Here is a 24,957-nt window from a genome sequence, read left to right as displayed (position 1 = left end):
ACAACCCTTAGTGTTCTCGGACAATAAAGAGGAATTCATTCCCGGTCTCAGCAAACTCGGATCACAGTGGAAAGATGTGTCCTGTCCCAGGCTGCTGTGCATGTGGGGGCTCAGCAAACGTTCAGGAACAGCTAAAAAGAATAATCTGTTTGGGGTGCCTGGGTGGCTCAGTCAGTTAAGCATCTTGACTCCTGATCTCAGCTCAGGTCACGATCTCACAGTTTGTGAGCTCGAGCCCCACGTCGGGCTCTGTGCTGACAGTGTGGAGCCTGCTTGGGATTCTCTCTCTCGTCCCCTCTCTCTGCCCCTTCCCTGCTTGCACTCTCTCTCTCTCTCTCGAAATAAATAAACTTAAAAAAAAAAAAAAAAAAAGAATGGTCTGCAATACTTTTCACTCCGATAATAGCCCCTCCCAGCACCGAAGCGTCCCCGATGGGCCAAAGCCCTTCTGACGCTCCCTAAACTGCTCCTGTGGCACCTTGGCTTCTAGAAAAGGAGAAGGTGCCTATCGCCTATCAGTCAGGGATGCTTAACATGGGTTTACGCGTTCAATAGTTCAAAAAAAAAAAAAAAAAAGGATGTGGCTTCCAGACTCAAGAGAAGGACAAGGTTACACACGACCGCATTCCTTTCTGCCCTCAGCCTTCATGTATGAAAGCCGGGACCGTTTTTTAACTGCCCCTCTTTGCTGTTATGGTTCTCAGGGGCTCTTTCTGCTCAAAGGCGGGGGTCACACCGCAGACCCCACTGGAGGGTGCCACGGCGAAACCACACATCACCCTGCGGGACGGTCCCTTCTGGAACCGGCGGGGTTCCCTGCGCCACCTGCCTGAAGCACCAGGATCGTGCAGCAGCGAGGCCCGGACGTTATTCACCGACAGCTTGAGTTCGTGGGCCCTGGGAGGTTTGGGAGGGCAGGATTCCTGAGGGCTGGGTGCAGTGTGCTGCAGGTTCTGTGAACAGAAGCACACAGGACAGTGACCTGCGGGGAAGAAGGGGCGGCCGCCCAACACCTCGACACCTGTCACCGGGGGCAGGGGGCGTCTTCAGGACCGTCTGCACGGGGCGCCTGACCCTGGGGTCTGCTCTGCGACGATTTTTTCCCTTCTCGTGGGAAGGGAGGGCCCCAATCAACCAAAACCTCTTCCCTTGCAAGGGAGCCTTTTAGGCCCAAATAAAGCAGGTGCGGGGGCGCCTGGGTGGCTCAGCCGGTTAAGCATCCGACTCACGGTTCCTGAGATCGAGCCCCACGTCAGGCTCTGGGCTGATGGCACGGAGCCTGCTTGGGATTCCGTCTCTCCTCTCTGTCCCTCCCTCACTCGTGCTCTCTCCCTCTCTCAAAAATAAATAAATAAACTTTTTAAAAAGTTTGTGAACCAGGACCCTGCTGATTGTGACCTGTAAGAAGTAGTCACAAAAGTCCTTAGGCTCCAAGTCCATGAGTACTGGGGCCAGAGCAATCACAGGGCTGGGATGGAGGTAAAATATTTCAATTATATATGCATGACAATTAATTTTATGTGTCAACTTGACAGGGCCACAGGACACACAAGTATTTGCTCATTGTCCTGGGTGTTGCTATGAGGGTATTTTTGCACGAGGTTAACATTACAATCAAAAGACCAAGTAAAGAAGGTTGCTCTCCCTAATGTGGGTGGGCCTCGTCCAATCAGTTGAAGGCCTGAACAGAACAAAGGCCGACCTTCCCTGGAAAAGAGGAGATTCCTCCAGCCTGACTGCTTTAAGCTGGGATATCAGTTTTTTTCCTGCCTTTAGACTTGAATGGAAACAGTTCTTCATGTCTGCTGGCCTTCGGACGGGAAGTGCCCCCGGGGTTCTCCTGGGTCTCCAGCTCGCTGACTCACCCTGCAGATCCGGGGACTGTCGGCCTCTGTGATCACGTGAGCCCATTCCTTACAATAAGTTTTTGTGCATGTGAACAAATGTACATTTATATAAATACACAACTGGCTCATGCAGTTACGGAGGGTATTAGATAAAGCCTCCTCGCTTCGAGGGCATGTTCTCATAGCTGATTGGGTTTCCCAGGTCCCATAGTCCTGGAAGGATGAGATCCGAGACCACAGGCTCTGAGGGGACAGCCAACACAGAAAAGCAGAGGGTCAAGGCCAATGAGGGCTGGACCGTGCGGAGAGGCCCAGACACCTGTTCCTTCCATCCCACGGGGCTTTGGAACCCTGTGCCCTGAACTCGAAGCTCGTCCCTGACACGGTCAAGATCACCAGCAAGCAGCCGTTCACTCTGGCTCTCCCACGGGGGGCGGAGGGACAAGGGGAGCGTGTGCAGATTCTCCAGGAGGGGGACCCTGGTCCCAAAGGGTCGGGAAGCTCCGCCCTCGGTGGACTGACTTACCTGAACTTCCCTCACATCCACAGGCTTGGTGCTCAGAACCACCGACGGCGAGGCAGAACCAACCAGGTGCTTCAAGATATCCTTGAGGGTTTCAGACACTGCTTTCGTCTCAGCCGCCCGCTCCTGCCAGAAGACGACAAGCCACCCAATCATTTCATAACCGTCGCCGTGCAGCCGGACGGGCAGGTGACTGCTCTCCTCACCGCATCCCCGAGCCAAAGCCCGCTGGGTGCGGCCTGGGCTCCCGGGAGGTCAGATTAGGACAGGTGACGTCTGGGAGACGGGGTCCTCCGATCTCACAGATCATCAGGCCCCTTATTTCTAAAAACGGCAAAAGTAAAGACACGCGGGATACAGAAACATGCTGCTATTTCTGCGTAAACCCTTTCCGACAGATGTGTTTTTTCTGTCTCGCGTGACATTTTTTTTTTTTTTTGAAGTGAAAAAGTATTCAAGTAAGTGAAAAGGCCCGAGGAGAAAGACAAGCTTGTAGAGGAACAAAACTGGATGATTTGTGTTACCAGGGGTCAGCTCCATAGAGCTGTAATAATTCACACCCAACAGAAACGTGTTCCTGCGTTCCGGAATGCACACAGCACCACTGTTCATAAAGCCCCAAACTGGAAACTCCCTAAGTATCCGTCAGTCTCTAAATAGATACGTAAACTGTGGGGCAGTCACACGGAGGGAGTGCCACACCAGCCCTCTGGTGTCCCTTGTCTCCTCTGGGGTAAATGCCCTCGCTGCGGGGCTCCAGCTACCCCCGCCTGCTCAGGGGACAGGACGTTTGCAAGGAAAGACCTCCCCCGGGACCACAGACCCATGGAAAACCTCTGACTTACAGGGTTGGAGGGATCTCAGAGATCGGTCTGCCGACGGCCGGCCAGGTCCTGCTCTGGCCAACTTAGTCCCCACGTGCCCATTAGCGAACATCTACTCTCTGCTAGAAACTCTAGTAAGTATCAAAATAGCAAATACCCACGTCACTCTTAGGATAAGTCAGGCTCGATCCTAGGCACTTCTAGGTACTAGCTCATTTAATCTTCACGACCACCTTGACTATCATTGTTCCCACTCGAGCGACGAGGACACTAACGCACAGAGAAGTGAATTACCACGCGTAGGGTCACCCGGCGCGTGAGCGGCAGAGCCGAGAGCCAAACCCAGGCGTTAAGGCTCCGCGGTCTGTACTTAACATGTCGTCCCTTCCCTTCAACACGTCCTCGGTAACACCGATTTTCTTCAAGTGAGGTGAAATCCGCAGGACATAAAATTCACCATTTTAAAGCAGACATTGCGGTAGCTTTGGGACGCTCTGCTCTGAGCATTGGGACGCTCAGTGCTGTGCAACCACCCTCGCTCTGTCACCCGTACCCTGATCTCTCGCTCCCCGTGGCCACTCCCCCCCCCAACCAACTGCCCCTGCCGGCCACTGCTCTGCCTTCCGCGTCTACGGTTTGCCCGCTGCGACAGCTCCTAGAAATGGGACCGTAAACACGAGTTTTCGTGTCGACTTGCCTCGCTCTGCTTGACCTCTTCGAGGTTCCACCATGTGGGCAGCAGGTGTCAGAACCTCATTCCTTGTTTGCGGCTGAAAAAATACTCCATTGTACGGATGGACGGACCTCGTTCTGCTCACGTACTTGAGTCTTTTTTTAACCCCGCCCCCAATTTCTTGTCGCTTCACAGAGGAGGAAATGGGGTGCTCAGATGCCAGAGTTCATGCCCAGATGAGCAGCTGGGTCGGGCCGGCGTCGGATTCATCCCACGCCCTGCCGCGGCCGCCCCGTCCTCTGGGACGAGGGGAGAAGCCTGCCCGGGGAGGCGCTGGTCCGAGCCTCTGCTCCCCAGATCGGGCGCTCGCGACCTGCGAGCACGTTCACACACACCGATGGGGGGAGGGATCGTAAAAACTTACGGACTGACCTCCGCCGGTGCTTTGGGCTGGACGGTAACGGCCGTTTCTGGAGTGCTGATGAAGGACCACTTGATCTGGATGTCGTCTCTCCTGTCCTTCATGTGGAGCTCCAGCTACGAAGAAACACGGCTGTTGGGGAGCTGCCCTTCCCACCAAAACCCCAAGCGTATCCGTGCGCGCGTAGGCCTGTGTGTGTGCACGCGTGTGCGTGGGTTCATTTACGTTCTTAGACACCCGCCTGGCCTCCCCTTGCCTTCTCAAAACGGTAAGGAAAACTCTAGCCCCCCCCGGACCTCCCTGCAGCCCGGCCCCATCCCCGCCAGCACCTTCCTCGGCCTCAACCTGCCACTCAGGGCCCTCAGTCCTGGCGGCTGAAGGCCAGATGTCCCTCAACCCTGTAGTCTATCACATGAATAATTCCCTGGGCCCTGCATTTCTCCTCGGCAGTGTCACCAAGGTGCAAAGGAGAGGGAGGAACGGAAGGAAGCCAGAGCTCAGCCCAACCCCACTCCCGTGCACTCCCCGCGGGCTGTGCACCTCCTCTCTTGCCTGGGCCAACACCCACCCTCTAACCGGACTCTGAGCCCTGGCAGCCATCCGTCGAACCCGCCCCATCTGTGGCGGCAGAATAATGCCCCCCCCCCCCACCGCCGCAGAGATGTCCTCGCGAAGATTCTCGTAATCTGTGACTAACGTGGCCTGATATGGCAAAAGGGGGCTTCGCGGGAGAGACTAGGGTAAGGGCTACCCCAGCGAGCCCCGGGGAATCAGGTGAGCTCTTAGAGACGGGAGAGGAAGGCAGGAGAGCAGGCCAGCGAGGGGCCTTCACGACGGAGGGAGGATGCCAGGAGCTCGGGAATGAGGGGGCCCGTCCAAGCTGCCGACAGCCTCCAGCTGACCTCCGGCAAGGACACAGGCTCTCGGCCCTCCAGCCCTAAGGACCCGAATCACGCCGACAGCCCAGTGAGCAAGGAAACGGGTCCCCCCAGAGCTTCCAGACCGACGGGCCTCCGGAACGGGGACGTGGGACGTTGGTGGCATGTTAAGCTAAGCCTGCGGGGACTTGCTTCGGGGCCGCGAGGCCAATGCAGGTCCCCCGATGCACTTCTAACGGCCACAACAGAGGGCCTGGAGTGTCTCCCACCTTGGTGGTTAGTAACCCAGGCACCTCCAGCAGCCCCCTGTGCTCCGAGGGGGAATCCACAGAGTGGATTCAAAGTGCGTTAAGAGATCAAAGATACAACTGTGCTCCTTGTGTCTGAGCTGCACGAAATGGCACGTGAGCCATCTCGGAAAACCCCATTTCCTCGCCGGAGGTGGATGGGTCTGGCAGGACTCCGCCTGTTCCGGAACAGGCGGTGAACGTCGGGTAAGCGCGTCCCAGACGTTGGAGGTGTTTTCCAGCTACACTGTCCAAAATCTCGGGGGCGAGCGAGAGGGCATTAGCCTCTGACCAGTGCGTGTTGTGACGCTCACCCCCCCTCGACTCTCAGAAAGGAAGTGTTGGCGGCTGGGGCCGGGGGGGAGCGGGGGCTGGATCTCAGAAAAAGGCCATTTAGGTAGCCAGAAAATCTGGTTTGCCCTGGGTATGCAAAACCACGTCTGTGTAGGAAAAGCATGTAGAGCAGTGTCCTCCCTTGTGGCTGGGGCGCCGGATGACTTGGGCTCATTCCGCACTTAGGCCGCCAAGCACAAGGACAGAGGAAAGGAAACCCAGGGTTGCATCAGCAGGGACCCCTAGAACAGACCCAGAAATTTACGGTGTTCACACGCTGGCCGAATGGGGCGCCCGTGGACCCCCGCTTCGCGGGAGAGACACACAGTTACTGACGCTTTGGGCACCCGGAGCTTGACCACTAAGCCTCTTATGATTACTATACGTGTCTCTACGTAACTTCTATACGTATCATCGTTAACAGTATGCAAAATATATACCAGCACACCTCACAGACACTGCAGGTTCCGTCCAGACCACGACAGAGCAGGTGTCACGAGAAAGCAAGTCAAATGAATTTGCCTGGCTTCCCCCCCCCACCCCCGGCGCATAAAAGTTACGCCGACACGACACTCTCCGCGTGCGACAGCGTCACGTCTGACAGGTGACGGCGTATGCGCGTTGACTTAATCAAAACACACTGTATTGCTAAAAGTTGGTAACCATCATCTGAGCTCTCAGTGAGCTGTAATCACGGATCACAGGTCTCCGTGAGAAACAGATTAAGGACAAAGTAGGACGTGTTACAGAATCACCCAACTGTGACGCAGAGGCCACCGCAAGCCTTCGGTTGGTGAACGATGCAGTATCTACGAAGCGCAATAAAACGAGGGAGGCCTGTACGAGTCTGTAATTATCATAATAAGAAGCCTATAATCAGAAAAACTACAGGAACACTCATCTTTTAACTTGTAAAACATACTAAGAGTTCTTTTAAAGATCTTTCTTTTTTTTTTAAGTTTATTTATTTATTTTTGAAAGACAGAGTGCGCGCATGGGAGGGGCAGAGAGACAGAAGGGGAGAGAAGATCCCAAGCAGGCGCCGTGCGGTCAGCGCAGAGCCCTACGCGGGGTCCTGTCTCACAAAGCACAAGATCGTGACTGGAGCCGAAATCAAGGGTCGGGACACTTAACCAACTGAGCCATTTTAAAGTTGATTTTTCCATGGGTGGCTCAGTCGGTGGAGCGTCCGACTTCGGCTCAGGTCACGATCTCGCGGTCCGTGAGTTCGAGCCCCGCGTCGGGCTCTGGGCTCACAGCTCGGAGCCTGGAGCCCGCTTCGGATTCTGGGTCTCCCCCCTCTCTGCCCCTCCCCTGCTCACTCTCTCTCGCAAACATAAACATTAACAAACAAACAAATAAAGCCAACTCTTTCCAAAAGAGTCCGGCACTGGGTCCTGAAGCAGCACAGCTGTCCTCCACCTCAGATGCCACTTGACTTGTCCTACCTGCCAACGACATCCCGGATTTGTGGACGTGCCTTGAGAAATATCACATCTCCCACTTTCGGTGAATGGGCAACCTCTGAATTCGTTGTGTGTGTGTGTGTGTGTGTGTGTGTGTGTGTGTACGTGTGCACATGTCTGTGTATAGATGTGTGTGCATATGTACATGCGTATGTGTGTGCGTGTATCTTTGCACACATGTATTGTGCACGTGTGTGCATACATGTGCGCACGTCTGTGGGTGTACATGTGTGTGCACATACGTACGTGTGAGCATGCCGTACATGTGTGTGCACGTATGGATGTGTGTGCATATGCGTGCGCATGTCTGTGTGTAGATGTGTGTGTGTGCATGTGCACATGTCTTTGTGCGTGCATGTATGTGTGCACGTATGTGTGTGCATGTGTGTATGTGCATACGTGTGTGCATGACTGTGTGTACATGTGTGTGCACGTCGTACACGTGTGTGCACATATATACGTGTGTGCTACGTGTGCACATATCTGTGTGTAGATGTGTGCATGCATGTGCACGTGTCTTTGTGCATACACGTATGCATGTCATACGTGTGTATGCGTGTGCGTGCACGTGTCTTTATGCATACGTGTGTGCGTGTGTGCGTGCATGTGCACACGTGTATGCGTGTCATACGTGTGTGTGCACATATACACAACACGCACGCTTTATTTCCTGCAGGTACAATATAATACAGAAGGTCTGGAAACTATGAAATGAATGATTAATAAAATCAGGGAATCACAGCCCCATGGGCACGCCACGCTTACCCCACAGGTTTACGAGCACTGTCTCCCCACGACTCACTCGATCTACCCACGCTTACCTGTAAATGAACTGGGGACAGCCTGACACCGTACAGCTGGCGCCCCGTGTCTCCTGGGGATGCGGGCCCCGCACTGACCAGGAACCGCATGGCCTCGCCCACCACGTGACAGGACACCACCTGGTGGAGGGACAAGGTATGACAGGAGAATTCGTTCCGTGTACCTCTTTCAGTTCATCGACTGCAATACTCAGGACGTTAAAAGTTAGCAAGGACGACAATTTAGAGTTCCAAACTGGGATAAATACCCAGATTCACATATTTTCTATTACTTAGTTTGAAAACTGGGAACAGTGTTGCAAGTCTTTTCTTCCTGTTGCATTTCTCCAGAGCTAACACTGTTTCGCCCAGCAGTTGTTACATTCTTTCCCCACAAGAAGTTTTCCCTTGACACTGTGTTCCATTTCTCCCCACCAGCCGATTTAAAATTCCCCGGACATTTCCAGGTGCCTATGGGGTAAAAGCCATTAGCCGTCTCCGCTCACTAAAAATGAGCCTCAGAAACAACACAAGTGATAGATGTTGCAAGCACAACATTTAAAAATATACCCAGGACACAAGAAGTTGTTTCCATCTGAATAATTTTAAACCTATAATGGTTTTCAAAGACGCGGGGATAATTCAAAGGACATATAAAATATTGAACGCTTAGGAAATTATATGGCCTCAACAAAAATAGAATCATAGAGTGAGTTCGCTGAAGGACCTACACGACAAAGACAAGTAATCACACCAGGAATAAGCCAGACCGTATCCCCGATAAAAATCACAAAGCATTTTAGAGAGAGCTGTTACCGAACAGAGAAATATCAAGTTTCTGCCACAGATTCCCGCCACGGGAGAGGATCTTCTAGAATGGAGGGTCACCCCCACCCTGGAAGACTGCCGAGCAAGCCCCTGGGGATGACTGGGACCCATCAGGAGGCCGGGCGTAAGGCAGGAGGTTACCCCCACATTCCCAAGGGAACACCGCAGGCTGTCACTTGGGAAGGAAAAGAAAATTCTTTAATTCTCTGGTGGATTTATCAGAATCTAAAATAAAATACCAAGCGGAAAGATTATCAAAACAGTTACTCTGTCAGGCCCGCTGTTTCACAAAGTTCAGGCTGGGACATCTGCCCCCTTCCTCTTTCCCAACCCCAGCTAGCTCCTCCCTCCCCAACCCAAAGCCCCGCCCCCCCCCCCCCAGGGCCTCTCCACCCCGGGCTCATCTGCCCCTCCCGCAAAGACCCGACCTGGACGCTAACCCCCCCCACCCCCCAGGACAGGGTCCATTTCCAGCATCCACCGCGGAAGGCCTCGATGGCACAGAATGACAAAACCTCGCCTTTTCTCAATACTGCAGGCAACCCACGGCACCCATTCCGGTGGGTCGCTCCCGGAAGCCCGGTCTACACGGAGGAGTTTACGTATCCCCAGCCTGTTTTTGCCTCTCCCGAGTTCACAAAAGGTTGGAACAAAAAAATGTTTGTGCAAGAAATGTCGTCTATTCATTTCAAAAATAAATGCTCTGTAAACAATCCTTTCTGGAGGAACATAGCTTCGTGCCAGAGGAGTTACGTGCACAGATGACATGACACGGAGAACATTCACTGTCCTTTGTCACAACGGCCCGGGCCTCTATGCGGCTTCGAGCAAAACACCGCAGGGTGAGAGCTTGACTCCTGTTATGTGTTTGGAACCGTCTCTAATAAGCTCACTGGAATTTTACCAATAGAACCCCATGGCTTCGGGCGCCTGAGTGGCTCAGTTGGTGGGGGATGTGATTCTTGATCTCAGGGTTGTGAGTTCAAGCCCCACACTGGATATAGAGATTGCCTAAGATAAAAAAAAAATTTAGGGCCACCTGGGTGACTCAGTTGGTGGAGCGTCTGACTTCGGCTCAGGTCACGATCTCGCAGTCTGTGGGTTCGAGCCCCGCGTCGAGCTCTGTGCTGACAACTCAGAGCCCGGAGCCTGCTTCGGATTCTGTGTCTCCCCCTCTCTCTGCCCCTCCCCTGCTCGCATTCTGTCTCTCTCTCTCTCTCTCTCTCAAAAATTAAAAAAAAAAGAACAAATAAATCAACAAGCAGATTTAAATTTAAAAAGACTTTAAAACCTCTCGAATACAAGGCTCCAACGGTCCCAATTACTATTCAAATCACATCAAGAAAGTAAGGGCAATATTATAAACACGGAGTATCTGTAGGTCCCAAATGTCTTTGACCCAGACCAAGTGCAGTCTTGCCAGACCTATGGGTTCCGACCCCCTAAATAAAACCTGTCACACAGACAGGTGTCCCAGCCCCATTCAGGTGGAAAAGCTAACGAAAGCAACAGTCTGAACCTGCCTCAACACTTCAGCATGGCCCAACAAAACGCGACTGGAGCTGGGGCTGCTGGGAGCCCAGCTGGAGGGACAATGAGCAGGGCCAAACCCTCGTCCGGGCCAGCCTCCGCCCCTGCCACCCTGGGAATAATAATGCCCCATTTGTCAAATGGACAAGAACAAAATGGAAAGGCTTTCACCATAAGTAATCTTCTCTGAGTGCATTAAGGTGTTATCCACAATGGAGATTAAATTCTCTCAACCCCGGCGAATGGCGGCGAGCCTTCACCACCGCACAGGGGACCCCTTCCGGAGCAGCAGAAGGCAGGGTCGCCTGACCCGAGGTTCCAGAGACCCTTCCACCCGGTCAGCTTCCCAAGGGGCCAGAATGTCCAGGGTTGACATCCGCCTAAATAAGGACGAACAGGTAGAGACCCTGATCTTAACCCGCAGTCTCCCCACCCCCAAGCACACCCACGTTTACGAGGATCCCTTCGGAAGTTTTACAGTCCTCGGTGCTCAGGCTGCTCGCTGAGGTAGTCTGATATTGATGATGGACTTACAAAGTTAGGCAGAAACTGGGGGCGCCTGGGTGGCTCAGTCAGCTAAGCGTCCGACTTTGGCTCAGGTCACAATCTCACCGTGAGTGAGTTCGAGCCCTGCGTCGGGCTCTGTGCTGATGGCTCGGAGCCTGGCGCCTGCTTTGGATCCTGTGTCTCCCTCTCTCTCTGCCCCTCCCCCGCTCATGCACACGCTCTCTCTCTCTCTTTTTGTCAAAAATAAATAAAATTTAAAATAAATAAAATAAATATATTTTAAATAAAATAAAAATATTTTAAGTTAGGGAGAAGCAGTATCTAATATCTGTGATGGGACCAAGCACTTCTCCGAGAACAGACATGAGCCTCCAGCCCCAGACCAGGACTCCACGAAGCCCTGATCTGGGAGCACAGGGAGGGGCTCCCTTGGACACAGCCAGCTGCCAACCCACCTGCTTTATGCCTGAGACATTTTTTCAAAGGCAGCAGACAACTCCTTGATTACATAAACCATTTCAAAATCGCACCAACGAAAAGCTGCACCGTGTACCCCAGACAAAGCCCCCTCTTCTGCAGAAGGGAGCGTTTATGGGGGACGGACTTCACGTAGTGAGGGTCCCAAAGGTAAAGGCCTGGTCCACTCCCATAGATCGAGGGAGAAGCCTGGGAGGGATGCATCACGGGAACGTGAGGGCGAGCTCACATCACCGTAATCTGTTCGGACAGAACAGACCGGGGGGGGGGGGGGGGGGCTTCATTCACTTTCCTGTGCCCTCTCTCTCCAGCTTCAAGACCACAAGCTCAAACGGTCGCTCGCCTCTGCAAATAGGTTCTTATCTTGAAACTGTATTCCTCTGTTTCGACTCGGGGCCAAAGGATCCCAGGCCTAGGCGCCCCTGAGTTTTGCTAACGCTTGCCAGAGAAAGGCCTGTAATAGCTTCACCTCTCAGGGCACTCTTTCCACGTTCCTTTCCAATTAAGCTTCCCGTATAGCTGCCTCAGCTCCTTCTTCTCTTAGAACACTCCAGAGAACTGGAAATAATGTAATTACTTCTGTCCCCACAAGAACCGGGAACACAGCCGTGAAAACGCAACGGAAGGGCTGATGTCACTGGATCTTTCTCGCCGTGATCACGCTTTACAACAGCCTGAGGAAAGAGCTGCAAAATGAAATGCACGCAAAGCCCCTTCACCAATCACTCGGAGCTCCCAACGCTGCTCTCCAGACTCCCCTCTGTAAATATTCTTTACGACGGCGCCAGGCTGACGCGAACAATTATTTCGACTCTGGGGTAGAGACTCGATTTAAAAAGTAAAGCCCATGAGGGGCGCCTGGATGGCTCAGTTGGTTCGACGCCCGCCTCTTGCTTTTGGCTCGGGTCGTGATCTCGCGGTTCGTGGGATGGAGCCCCAGGTCGGGCCCTGCGCTGACGGAGCCTGCTTGGGATTCTGTCTCCCCCTCTCTCTGCCCTTCCCCCCACCTCGAAAGACGGAAATCCACTTTAAAAAACAAACCAAAACCAAGCAAAACCCATCAGAGGTCAATATAATCAGAATGTCTACGAAGCTAATCCTGTTCACCCGGGGAGAGACGAAAGACGCTAGAAACAAGATGGCAGCCGACCCCGTGGAATGCTGGGCCCATGTCCTACTTGATCGTACTGACGGGCGTGCCCCGGGCCACATGGGCTCCGACACCCTACCCCAGGAGTACTCCCATGCCTCCTCTCGTTGGGACGCTTTCCGATGAACAACAAGGCTTTGCGGGAAGAATACACCCCCAGGAAGTACTGTTACTACGTAACGCGGTTACCGTGGGCATTGCTTAGCTTAAAACTCTGTCCGGGAACGTGCCATTCTCTTTCATCACCCCTGTGTATTACACGACACGTACAGGACACTCCCTTTAAAACGAAGGCAGGAGGCGGGCACCTGGGGGGCTCAGGAGGCTAAGCGTCCGACTCTCGGTTTCGGCTCAGGTCATGATCTCACCGGTTCGTGAGATCGAGCCCCGCATCAGGCCCTGTGCCGACAGTGTGGAGCCTGCTTGGGATTCTCTCTCCCTCTCTCTCTCTCTCCGCCTCTCCCCCACTCGTGCACGGGCTCTCTCTCTCTCTCAGAATAAATAAATCTTCTAAACAAACAAACAAATAAAAGGAAGGCCGGAGGGAATCGGGTCTTTTCTCAGCTGGCTGCCACGCTCCCTGTCTAGAGCAGCCCTGCTATCACACGTACCCTGAACGCTGCTTCCCAGAACTCCAACACGCCAACAGAGCTGCAGCTGGTCTGCGGGTCCTTTACCCGGAACCCCTGGGCTGGCTCAGCCCGGAACTCGGTATGCGCGAACCCACGCAGGTGCAGCTCCCAGGAGGCACGGCTCCCCGTTTCCAGGGTGGCGTCCACCCTGGGTCTCAGAGGGTGGGGCCTCCGCTGAGGAATCTCCATGCCTGCCTTTGGAAAGACGTCGGTTCAAAACAATTTCACAACCTGCCAGCATTGTTGCGTGCATACGAGGCTAATGGGGAACCTGGCACTTCAAGTCATACGAAGCAAAAAATAATAATAATAATCATCATCATCATCAACCAGGCTTCTTACTTGCAGCCAGGGAGAGAACCACGGACAACCCGGACTGTGCCACCCTCGCAAACCGAGGGGCCCGCTGAGGTCTGGGAAGAGCACAGGGGACCCCGGATGCTCTCAGAGTGGGTCTCAGTACACACACCGGTGACAGCCTCAGGTAGAAAGCACGGGCACGCACAGTGCGCGACACACACCCCGGGCCGGCTGTGGGGTTCCCCGACATGCAACGCGGAACCAGACTCTGGGGGAGAGTCCACGCAATTGTCTCGGCTCTGTTTGTTCTGTTTTCCAGAAGCAAAGGTGAGTTCTTGCCCTTCCCTCTCGCCCCCCCCTCGCCACCGTCTCTTTCACGGCCGGGTGGGGGCGGGAGCAGGTGGGAAAGAACGGCAAGAACGCGCAGTCCCAGCGGGGACGATGGCGCGCCATGCTTCAGCCTGCTCCTGGAGGCTGACTGGGCTTCAGCTCTAGCCTCTACTACGTCGTAGCTCAGAGTCAAGTTGGCCAAGTGATTGAGCCTCTCTGTGCCTCGGTTTCCTCCTCTGGACAACGGGCGTGGTTCTTGTTCCGGCAGAGAAGTACGGTGAACGCGAAGAGGCCAGGCCCGTGGCCCCGAGCGGGTCGCAGCTGATAGCATCGGGGGCCAGGGCACAGGCTGGCCCTCGCTCGTCCCACAACCCTGCCGGGGAAGGACGCGTCCTTCGCCGACCCTACCTGCCTACGGCTCAGAGCGAGAAGGAAGCACCCAAACGAGCCCAGATCCAGCCGGTGTCTCCCGGGCTTCTGAGCTGGGCTTTCCCCCACGCTGGGTGGGTTATTACGTCGATTCTAAACTGTAACCTACAGATGATTGTTATACCATTAGAAGCCTCTATTTATTTACGGATGGCGCTGCAGACAGGGATGATTAAGGCTTTCCAGAGGACACCTGGCCTCACACCAAGAAAGCCAACGTGGCTCACAGCCTCCGAAGACGGCTTCCAGCACCAAGCGTGACCCTTGTTCTCACCCGCAAGCCTTCCGAGCGGTTGTGTCCGGAGAGATGCACCACGCTCCCGGCAGGAAATGCACGGCTCCGTCACTGGGTACCTGTCACGGCACGACTCTCAAAGCCTGACTCACACTGGAGGAGTTGCCACACGGCCCTCGCAGACCTCTTACCTCCACGGAACCCGGCGCGGCATTTCTAAATCCACGGCCACGCCGTGAAAGGGCTATTGGGACGTCTCGCGGGGGCAGAACTCGCTCTCGGGCCACGTGCGCTGCAGAAACAAAGGCTCTCCTTTTCTGGGTCAAACGTTCTGTAGCAAAACTCTCCCGGGATGTGTGCAGAAAGAGAACGTAGGTAGAAACTCGTCGCTCTTGTGTAAGAGGGTAATTACAGTCTGGGAGAAATAAATATATTCAGTGCGTGTTGGGACTGGAAGAGAAGGCAGAGAGAGTCCCGGGAGAAAAGTTCAAAGGTGATGCCTTTGGTGCAGAGGGCCCCACGGGGAACGCCTGGGTCCGGCCTCCCGCCGGGGCCAGCCGAGACCGCACACAGGGAGCCACAGCGACAGGGATGTGACAGAAAGATGTCCCGCCAGGTGAGCACAGGCTCGCTGCAAGGACGGAATTCCTGCAGGAAACTCCACCACTCAAAACCCCCGCAGGGCTTGGTGCTTGGGATAAACGTCTGGTCTTTGCCCCCGGCTCCCGGCTCCCAAAACCACCACAGTCTCCCAAACGATGACGGTGTTTTGTGTGTGCCACGGAGATGACTGGTGGCGGGAGGTCCATGCGTCGCTGTGGGACGGGGGCTGGTTACCAGCAACGCCAGCCACGATCAGGGCGTTGGAACCTTCGGCCCCACTCCTGGCCTCCAGGGAGTTCAATCGTGATTTGCTAGTGATTTACTCAATCCCGCCTGAGTGATGAAACCTGCAGGAAAACTCCAAACGGTGGCATTTGGAGAGCTCTGGGTCCGCCCACACGACAGGGTGCTAGGAGGGTGGTGTGCCCGAGAGGGGCCCCTTGCCCCAGCCCTTGCCCTGTGCATCTGTCCCCTCTGGCTGTTCTTTCCCCGTGATGTAAATACTAGGAAGCAAGCTGGTTTCCCGGATGCCGTGAGTTGTGGCAGCAAATTATCAAACCAGAGGAGGAGTGGGAATCCCCGACTGGAGACTGGCATCTGAAAGGGGGGGTAGTCGTGTGGGGCTGCGCCCTTCCCCTGGGGCCCCGTGTGGAATTCGGCTCAGAACGGAACCGAGCTACCGAACACCCAGTTGGTTGTTGCGGGTTGGAAAGAGCCCACACCCCTGGCGTCCGGGCGCTGCAGGCACGCGGCACACCTGCTGAGCCAAGGCCGGCCAGGGTGAGCGTTCGGCACCCATCACGGGCTGTGCAAGACGACTCACGCCTCCCTAAGCTGAGCGAGACCTCACTCTCGGCGTGGGACGTGGCGGTGGGGCATTTGCTGATGAGCAAGACATCTGCCAAGGCGATTACTTTGGCGCCCGGGGGGCTCCAGGGGTTGCAGGAAAAAGTCCAGCACCGGGCACCCTGAGAGCGGGTGTTCCTTGGTTCCTTGGTGGCCCGCAGGGACTCAGGGCCAAACACGAGTCGGGAAGGGTGCTCACAAAGGGAGATCAGAGTCCCCATTCGCATCTAGACCACCAGAGATGTGACTGCACGCTCGACCCGCTTGGTCCAGCCTGGACGTGTCCTTGTCATTAACTCAGGTGCCATCCCACATGTCCCTCATCAGGGCTGGGTCGGGGAGATGGGAAAGATACAGGCCGATCACACAGGGCGAGCTCAGGAAGGGGAGGGTGACACCCGCGAAACCACGCGTCTGTATTTCTTTCTAACCTTTGTTGGTGGGTCCCAAGTGCCGTCACAGCTTCTTCCTTCTCAAGAACCATGCGGGGCACGGAAGATACGTAGCAAAGCTGACAGAGGCTTCGGTACGTGTGAACATGTTGGGGGGTTGGGGGGCGGGCAGATCCTAAGAGGAGGAGGACCCCATTGCTGTGAGCGTCCTGCCCGATGCAGCGGTCCAAGAACACAAGGTTCGAGGTCCCGAGGGCGAGGAGAGACAGGCCCTGGCGTGTTCCCACCTCCCCTGGCACACAGGTGTCATGGGACCTCCCTCCAAGGTCACAGCACAACAGAGACTCTGATGAACCTGCCTTCGTGACTTCAAACGCACCGTGGTCAGCCAGAAGGCTCGTCCGCCCGTCCGTCCGTCCGTCCGTCCGTGAATGGGGAAGGCGGCGCGCAGGACCCTCGAACTGGGGGGTTTCCTACAGCCAACCTCCCAGGGGCCAGGCAGATGCCAACAGGGCACCCCCCCCCCCACTGGTCTGGGGGTGTCTGGGGGCCTGACACCCGACTGGCCGGCCAGCTGGCCCGAGGACAGCGCCACCGGTAGCCTTGACAAGGCAATGACAGACTCCCGTTTCCTCATCTGGCCAAGAACACACGGAAGTCAAAACCTCTGAAGAAACTCGTAAGACGAAACAAGATGCTGTATGTGCTCTGCCACTTGTCTGAAGCGCGTAAGACGCTTCAGAGAGTTCAATGGGGGCGGGGGGCAGCGGCCCCTTCCCGGGGGGAGCAGAGGAAGAGGGCTGTGTGCAGGGGACAAGAGGGCAGGTGTCTATATTGTTTTCAACCTTTTTTTTTTTTAATTTTTAATGTTTATTTATTCCTGAGAGAGACAGAGGGCGAGCAGGGGAGGGGCAGAGAGAGGGGGAGACACAGAATCCGGAGCAGGCTCCAGGCTCCGAGCCGTCAGCACAGAGCCCCACGCGGGGCCCGAACTCACGGACCGCGAGATCGTGACCCGAGCCGAAGTCGGACGCTTAACCGACGGAGCCACCCAGGCGCCCCATACACTGTTCCCAACGTTTTAATGAGCGTGCGCCATTTCTGTCGCTGTATTAAAATAAGCATGGCTTCACCATCTGCTTCCTGAGGTTGCTTGTCTGGCACTAAACGTGAAGACCTTCGAAAATGCTCGATCGCTAGGTCCACCCGTCGGTTCCCTCCTCTACACCTCCAGGCCAGCCCTGAACTCTTCCTCCCCGACCGGGACAGTGTCAGATAGCACCAAGCAGAAACTGCCACCACGGAGGGCTTCGATCCCTATCGGCCCATGACAGGGAGGGGGCTCCCAGAGTGAACTGCCCTCAGCCCCCCGGTGTCATAAAAGCACCGGGCACCTGCTTGCCCAGCCCCTTCGGCCCTCGCGGGCCATGCTGGTCTCAGCACCCCGGCATCGTTACCACCAGCCTCCTCCTGTAACCCCAATATCTTCCAGAGACTTCCCCACCGTCGTTACAGGGAGAACACAGCACGAGACTCCAGCGCCGGGAGGGGGAGGGGGGCGGAGAGCCCTCCTGGGCCGCCAGGACGCAGCAGGCGGGGAACGGCGCTCTGGTGGCCAATCCTGGAACCCTTGCTCAAGGTGCAGCAGGCACGCCTACAACCCTGCAGCTCAGCTGCTCGTGAGCCGTCCCCCTGCTGGCGCCTGAGGACTCGGGACGGTAACCCTGCCAAGCGCCACGCGGGTTTGCTGTGCTTGTGGAAGACAGAACACAACTCGCTGATCCACCGACAGAAGATGAACACGGAGGCTGTGGTCCAGCCAGAAGCCTGAGCTGTAAAGAGAAGCAACCAGGCGCGCCCGGGGGGGCTCAGGCGGTTGGGCGTCCGACTTCGGCTCAGGTCACGGTCTCACAGTTCGTGGGTTCGAGCCCCGCGTCGGGCTCTGCGCTGACAGCCTGCTTGGGATTTTCTCTCTCCCCCCCTCCCCCGCTTGCTCTCTCTGTCTCTAAACAAACCAACCAACGAACCAACAGAAAAGGAACCCGAGCGGCAAACAACACTCTACAGCGGGGACGGGGAGCAGAATCCAAGGGGCAGGGCTCAGGGTCCGGCGATGCTCTCCTTCTCCAGCCACCTGGGCTCACGCAGCTGCCCCCCACTGTCTGCTAAATGGTGCGTGTGCAACTTGGCAGGGAAAGGTAGACAGACACGGGGGGGTAACCCTTGTATGTAAGAGGAAGCGTCTGAGGACTTTTTGCAGATACTTGCCATTAAAAAACAAAATTTCTGTTTTCACCATTCACAGCATTCGACCCGTCTAATAAGTAATTTTAACCTGTGAACGATCACGGGCTGGAAGATGAACTCTCTGTAGCATTGAAATGGCTCAAATCTATGCCACCTGTATATACGCACAGGCAAAAATATATGCATTTTGTTGAGATGTAATTCACAGGTCGTTTAACTTGCCCGTCACCCCATAAAGACACTCTGCGCCCGCGGGCAGGCAGAATCCGTTGCCCCCCACCCCGTGCCCGGCGACCCTGAGTCCACGTCCCGTCTCCCTGGATGGATCCATCCGGGACACGCGCCATAGACACCGTGTGTTCAAGGCCCGGGCATGCGGCATGCGTCCGCCTCTCCTTTTTTAAGGCCAAAGCACATCCCGTTGTGCTGATCGACCATAGCTTACGTGTCCGTTCATCACAGGATAGACCAGAATTTTTTTTTTAGGTTTTTAAGGTGCCCACGTTTTCAATAATCCTAAGACCCAATAACCTCCCCCCGACCCCCGCCACCTAGGCTTTACGTTTGCTCCCTCGGCAGGTAAGCGTCCACGGCAGGCGCCCACGCCCCAGCTCACCTTCTCCTGGGCTGACCTGGCCACACTGGAGACCCGGTGCACCTCCAGCCCCAGGGGCTGCCACAGCGGGTCCTCCTCGAAGGACAGGAGCAGCGGGCCCTGGAACAGAGGGAGAAGCACGGTGAGGTCCTCCTTAAAACTGGCATACTGGCGAGAAAGCTCTGCAAATCTGGGAACGTCATCTGACTCCTGTCACTCAAATGTGTGCTTCTAAACAGCAGCAGGGGGTCACGGAGAGCACACACCCCCGAGAACCTGCTCACGACGCGGTGTGCCCGGGCCGGGCTTTGGTTCCCAGAGCAGGATGGCAAACAACCCAGGGAGGTGGCCCTAACGACGGCAAAGGGAACCTGAACACCCGTGTTTACACGGGCAGGAGAGAAGCCCGGCTCCCGGGGCAGCGTGCTTGGGGCGACCCCACAGGTCCAGCACCGTATCTGGCCAAGCACGGCAAGTTCAAGGGCTCCGTCCTCTTCTCCTGGCAAAGGCCAGCCTTCTCTCTGGTCTTAGAGGACCGCCTCTCCCCGTCCACGTGGTTGCCCGCATTGTGCCTTCAGGTGCGGCCCCTACCCCTCTCCCAGGGCCCGGCCGCCTCTCGCTGGAACTTGAGACCCCTTGGCTCAGAATGAACCAGCCTGGCTGCTGTGCCCAAGGAGCAGATTCCTGAGCCCCTGCTGCCCAGAGCTTTGGAGCCGCCGGGCTCCTGCCCCCCAAGGTCTCCTGGTTCAACTCTGCCCTCAGCTCTGTGCACCTTACCGCACCCCGTGAGTAAACCCTTCTGCGGCTTATCAGCCTAGGTCCATTTTGGTTTTTGCAATTAAAAATCTCCAAATGAAGGGTGCCTGGGTAGCTCGGTGGGCTAAGCATCCGACTCCTGATTTTAGCTCAGGTCATGATCTCACAGTTCGGGAGTTCCAGCCCCACATCCGGCTCTGTGCTGATAACACGGAGCCTGCTTAGGATTCTTTCTCTCCCCGTCTCTCTACCCGCCCCCCCTTCCCAGCCCAAGCTCACGCTCTCTCTCAAAATAAATAAACTTAAAAAAATTTTTTTAATCTCCAAATGACACGTAGGCAATTAAATTAATATGTCCACAAGGCAGTAACACTGATGTTTTATAAAATAATAAATCAGGGCAGGGATAGTCAACCAAGTCTTGGCCTTTTAAGTTTCTTATGTTTTTAAGTTTATTTATTTATTTTGAGTGGGGGGACAGACAGAGGGAATGAGAGAGAGAGAGAGCGAGAGAGAGAGACAGAGAAACCCAAGCAGGTTCCATGCTGTCAGAGTGTGGGCTCAAACCCACGAACCATGAGATCATGACCTGAGCCAAAATGCACCAAAGCTCTCCTGGCAAGCACAGTGCCAACAAGCAAGTGATGGAATTCTCCTGGGGCTGCTTCTTAACAATTCCCGAGGACCAAGAGTGACACTGAAAGACACAGAACGTTCTCGTTAACATGCTTCTAACCTCGCCCTGCTTTTAGTGACATCTACCTCACCCCCTAAAGGTCATCAGGGGAGAATCCAGTCTACTTCTCGAGAGAGATGTAGTCACGGCCCGGGCCCCTCTGCAGACACTCCCCGTGGCCGGAGGTTGTGTCCCGTGTGTGCCCTGCTGGCCAGCGGCAGGTGCCCGCCGCGAGCTCGCTGAGCGCACGGAACCGCTGGCTCAGGGAGCTGATCGATAGAGATTCAGCATCATCACCTGCTGCCCCCAGATCAGTGGATGCAGGTTGTCCTCTCCCACCTCCGGCACCGTTGGGACTAAAACCCTGAAAAGGTTCCGCTGGGAGATTCAATGTCGAGCGGCGGTCTCGCAAAGGAAGTACGGTATTTGTGTTCAAATAAGGACCCGGGGATTCCTTTTCGCTCCCACGCTGCCTGAGGCTCGGGTTCCGGAAGCCCGGCGAGCACGCGGAATCGTTCACACCCTGCCCGTTGCAGAGTCTACAGGGCAAGACTTCACGACCACACGGAGAAGCAACACACAGGCATCGGCAGGAGCACGCTGAGGAAGGAACACCAGGAGGAGGACCACCCAGCGTGAACACACGTTACAGAACCTCCGCAATTCAAACTGTGTGGTGCAGGTGCACGAACACGCAGACGGTCCAGGGGACTAGAACAGCCCATCCAGAACACACCCAAATGCACGGACACACGTCATATACGTCGAACGTGGCATTCCAAATCACTGGGTAAAAAATGGATTTTAAAAATCAGGAGCGGGGGGGTGTCTGGGTGGTTTAGTTGGTTAAGCATCTGACTCTTGCTTTTGGCTCAGATCACGATCTCACAGCTCCGAGTCGGGCTCTGCGCTGATGGTGGGAAGCCTGCTTGGGATTTTCTCTCTCCCCCCCCACCACCCCTCCCCTGCTCTCTCTCTCTCTCTCTCTCTTAAATAAATGAACTCTTGGGGCACCTGCGTGGCTCAGTCGGTTGGGCAGCTGATTTCGGCTCAGGTCATGATCTCACAGCTTGTGAGTTCAAGCCCCGCGTCGGGCTCTGTGCTGACAGCTCGGAGCCTGGAGCCTGCTTTGGATTCTGTGTCTCCCTCTCTCTCTGCCCCTCCCTTGCTCGCCCTCTGTCTCTCTCTCAAAAATAAATAAACATTAAAAAAATTTAAAAAAAAATAAATGAACTCTAAAAAAAGTCAGGATGTGGGAGAAATCCCAGATGGAACACCAACACCAACGAACAAACCTACCCCTATTACAAATGAACGCCATAACCCCCACCCCCAAAGGGGTGGGAAGACACACATCTCACCTAAGAAACTTTGGATGACAACAGCCTGACTGCAGCAGGCATAACCTCGTCTGTAGGTGTGTTTCTCGTGGGTGCTAACCTTAGCAATGCTGAAACGACTTTGTGCGAGTCCTAGAACTGACCCAGTAAGTAAATATGTTACACACAGGAAGGGCCAGATGCCTCAGTCTTGGAGACGGAGGGTACAATTAAGGAAAGAAGGAGGCTGAACTCTGCGCTGTTGGGCTGCAATCCGAGCCATCAGTGTGAAGTCATGCTCTCTCAGAGGCGGACAGAAAGGTCCAGAATGGCCGACATGTGCAAACACACACTTAATGCCGAGCTCTGTGCACTGAAAGGGTCTGGAAGGAATGAGACCCCAGCAGGAATGAGCACACACGATGCCCAGATCTTGGTTTCTAAACACCTCCCCAAGGAAAGGCATCAGCACTGCTGGCAGAAGTGGCTGAACCCAGGGCTGGAAGAGGGGAAAATAAAAAGCTGGAGAGGAGTCTAGAACAAACGTCTTGTGGAGTCACGAAGAAAGGAAGTGCCAAAGCAATACATGTTTGGTATCTGGATGGAAGAACACAAGAGGCTACCAAGAAATATCCACGAGCCCGCACGAGTGCCGATCATCGAGTGGATACGGACAAGGAGGAGACGGGTAGCTCTTTCTCGCAGTAGAATTGCAATGAACAAACGCAGGAGAGAAGGAAACGGAGAACCATCATCCACAAACTGTACGGAAGCAAACGTTGCAGACCAGGTACACCCTGGGTGCCAAAATCAGTGAGCTGAAGTTTGACAAGTGCCAGATTTACATCGTCTCAAAGCAGCTCCCCGAAGTATCTGTTCACCACAAAGGCGAGGACAGGACAGGAGACAAGGTATAAAGCAGAAAACCCGACAGAAACCATCCTAACCACGGGACCAAGGCCAACGTCCCAGCAGTAAGTACTCTGACATCACAAAGCCCATGATACAGGACACTAACAGGGGCACATGACTCCTGTGGTTTCACAGCCCAATCCTGTAAAAACACCATGCCGAGGGGCACGGGGCAACACGACAATCCATCCTCTTCAGAGTCCTCAAGGTCATGCAAGACGATGAAAGCCTGGGGAACGATTATAGACTCGGGGAGACTGGGCGAGACCGCGGTTCAGTGCCCGCCGTGGGACCCGCGTGGGACCCCGGAACGATGAAAGGGTACTGGCAGACTGGGTGAAATTCGAGGAAGGTCTTCAGCTAAAGGCTTTGTGCGGATGTCAATTCCTCCTATGTCACACTGCTTGTATCAGGGCACTAGGAATTCTAGTAACATCGTGCCGATGTTAATTTCTTGGTTCGGATGCTATGTTCTGGTTATGTAAGGCCGGGCGAGGGAATGTATGGAACTCTGTTATTTTTGTAACTTTATCTAAAAGCAGTAAAAAGTTGTTTTGTTTTGTTTTTAAAGGCTTTACAAGGAAACTGCCCACCTTTACTGACCCTTCTTCCTACCTGCCCCACGCGGGGCCCATCTCACCCGTGGTGGACTGTTTTCCAGGTTGAACCCCAAACTGTCCTCTTCTACCGAGGAAGCACAGAGAGGTCAGGCTTGCCCAAGGTCACACAGCCCCAGAGCTGCCTTCTGGCCTCAACAGGGCACACACTGCTGTTCCAAGCTGTTCGACAAGTCCCCTCCCTCCTCAGCAACCCACGGCCGGGCCGGTGGGAATGGAAGTTAGCTTTGGCCGCGTTCTAGTTGACGTACGCACGACACCCACTCTTCCTTCCCCCGAATTCCTGTCTCTTTAGGAGAACGGGTGAGCGCAAAGCACAGCCGGAACTGGAGCCTACTCCCGGGTTGCGGATTGACAATTTGCAAAGTCATCAGTGAGCCTCCTTTACTGTTGATTCTTTAGAAGTGAAAAACAAAGCACATTAAACAGCTTGTTTTGCCCAGGCTTGGCCGGCTCCCAGGGAGGGAAGGCCTGTGTCCAGACGGGGTGATGCACATGCCCCCACCCCCCTCCCCGGTTCCTCCTCCTCCAGGGACAGGTTCCTACCAGGGCCTGACATTCACCCCCCGACTGCCACCTGCTCCAGGCCAGCCTTGTGCTGGGTGCAGAGGCGGCCGTGCCCGGAGGGTCAGGGGTCTGGCCGGGCTCACCATCCCGGGAGCGGACCAGGGCACAAGTGACCACGAGGTGCAGGGAGCAGGGCAGGTGGCTGGGCTGGGGCTGGGGCAGCATCCTCACGGAACGGGAGGCCCGGGGGCCTCTGCGCTGAGACCTGGAAGGTTAATGAAGTGTTCCGGACAAAAGGAATGGCCCGTGGGAAGGCCCCACAAGGACAGAACCCTGAATGTTTGAGCAACAGAAAGCTCAAACAGGGCGGGACAGATCCACGGCCCTGACCCAAAGTCACCTTCACCTTCTTACCGACTGACCTCCTATATTGTGGCCGCGCGCGCCGGTCACGAAGTTTGGATTTTTTGTGAGCGCCGCTCAAAGCTCGCGGCGAAAAACCGTGAAGTCTTGTCGCTTTGTTTACTTTTTCAAATGTCAAGGCTCATACACAAGTCAGAGCTATTAATAACATGGTTCAAGTTCACACGGCGTCTTTTTTTTTTTTTTTTTTTTTTTAACAAAGACCACAAATTGTCCCGCAGTGCTGGTCCTCTGCATTGAGAACATTCCTCCGAAAAAATCCCCAGGCAAATGACTCAAGAGACAAATAGCTTTGGTGACCCTCCTAACTCAGGGCCTCAGCCAAGCTGGGCAGCCCCCTTCCATCCAAGTCCAGAAGCACCAGCCACGGAACACAGCCCTCCCTCTGGGCCCACCCCCAACCCCCCACCCTCCCCCCGTGTGGCCCGGCAGCGCCCGCCCTGAGAGGGACACCCTGCCCCGGCTGCCCGTCCACCAGCACCCTGGCTTCCAGGGCCTCCTGGCTGGGTGCTGGGGACACACAGCACCAGCGGGGCCGCTGACGCTCACCACAAACCGCTTTGTAAACATTCAGGTAAGTGCAGGGGGGCTGGA

At 55.2% G+C, this 24,957-nt stretch overlaps 1 protein-coding gene across 1 annotated transcript in view; it reads right to left on the bottom strand.

The window, feature by feature from the left end:
- Window positions 1-24,957, bottom strand: part of C2CD2 (C2 calcium dependent domain containing 2) — a 48,355-nt gene that overhangs the window by 19,687 nt on the left and 3,711 nt on the right. The window contains exons 2-6 of the mRNA XM_042998472.1: window positions 19,175-19,273; window positions 8,074-8,193; window positions 4,300-4,404; window positions 2,374-2,496; window positions 830-953 (exon numbers count right to left, since the gene is read on the bottom strand). Coding sequence (XP_042854406.1) covers window positions 830-953; window positions 2,374-2,496; window positions 4,300-4,404; window positions 8,074-8,193; window positions 19,175-19,273 — 571 coding nt within the window. The remainder of the gene's footprint in view (window positions 1-829; window positions 954-2,373; window positions 2,497-4,299; window positions 4,405-8,073; window positions 8,194-19,174; window positions 19,274-24,957) is intronic.

The sequence above is a fragment of the Panthera tigris genome, chromosome C2, assembly GCF_018350195.1.
Source record: "Panthera tigris isolate Pti1 chromosome C2, P.tigris_Pti1_mat1.1, whole genome shotgun sequence".
Classification (NCBI taxonomy): Eukaryota; Metazoa; Chordata; class Mammalia; order Carnivora; family Felidae; genus Panthera; species Panthera tigris.
Note: the sequence above shows the minus strand (reverse complement) of the source record. Positions and strands in the feature narration are given on the sequence as shown.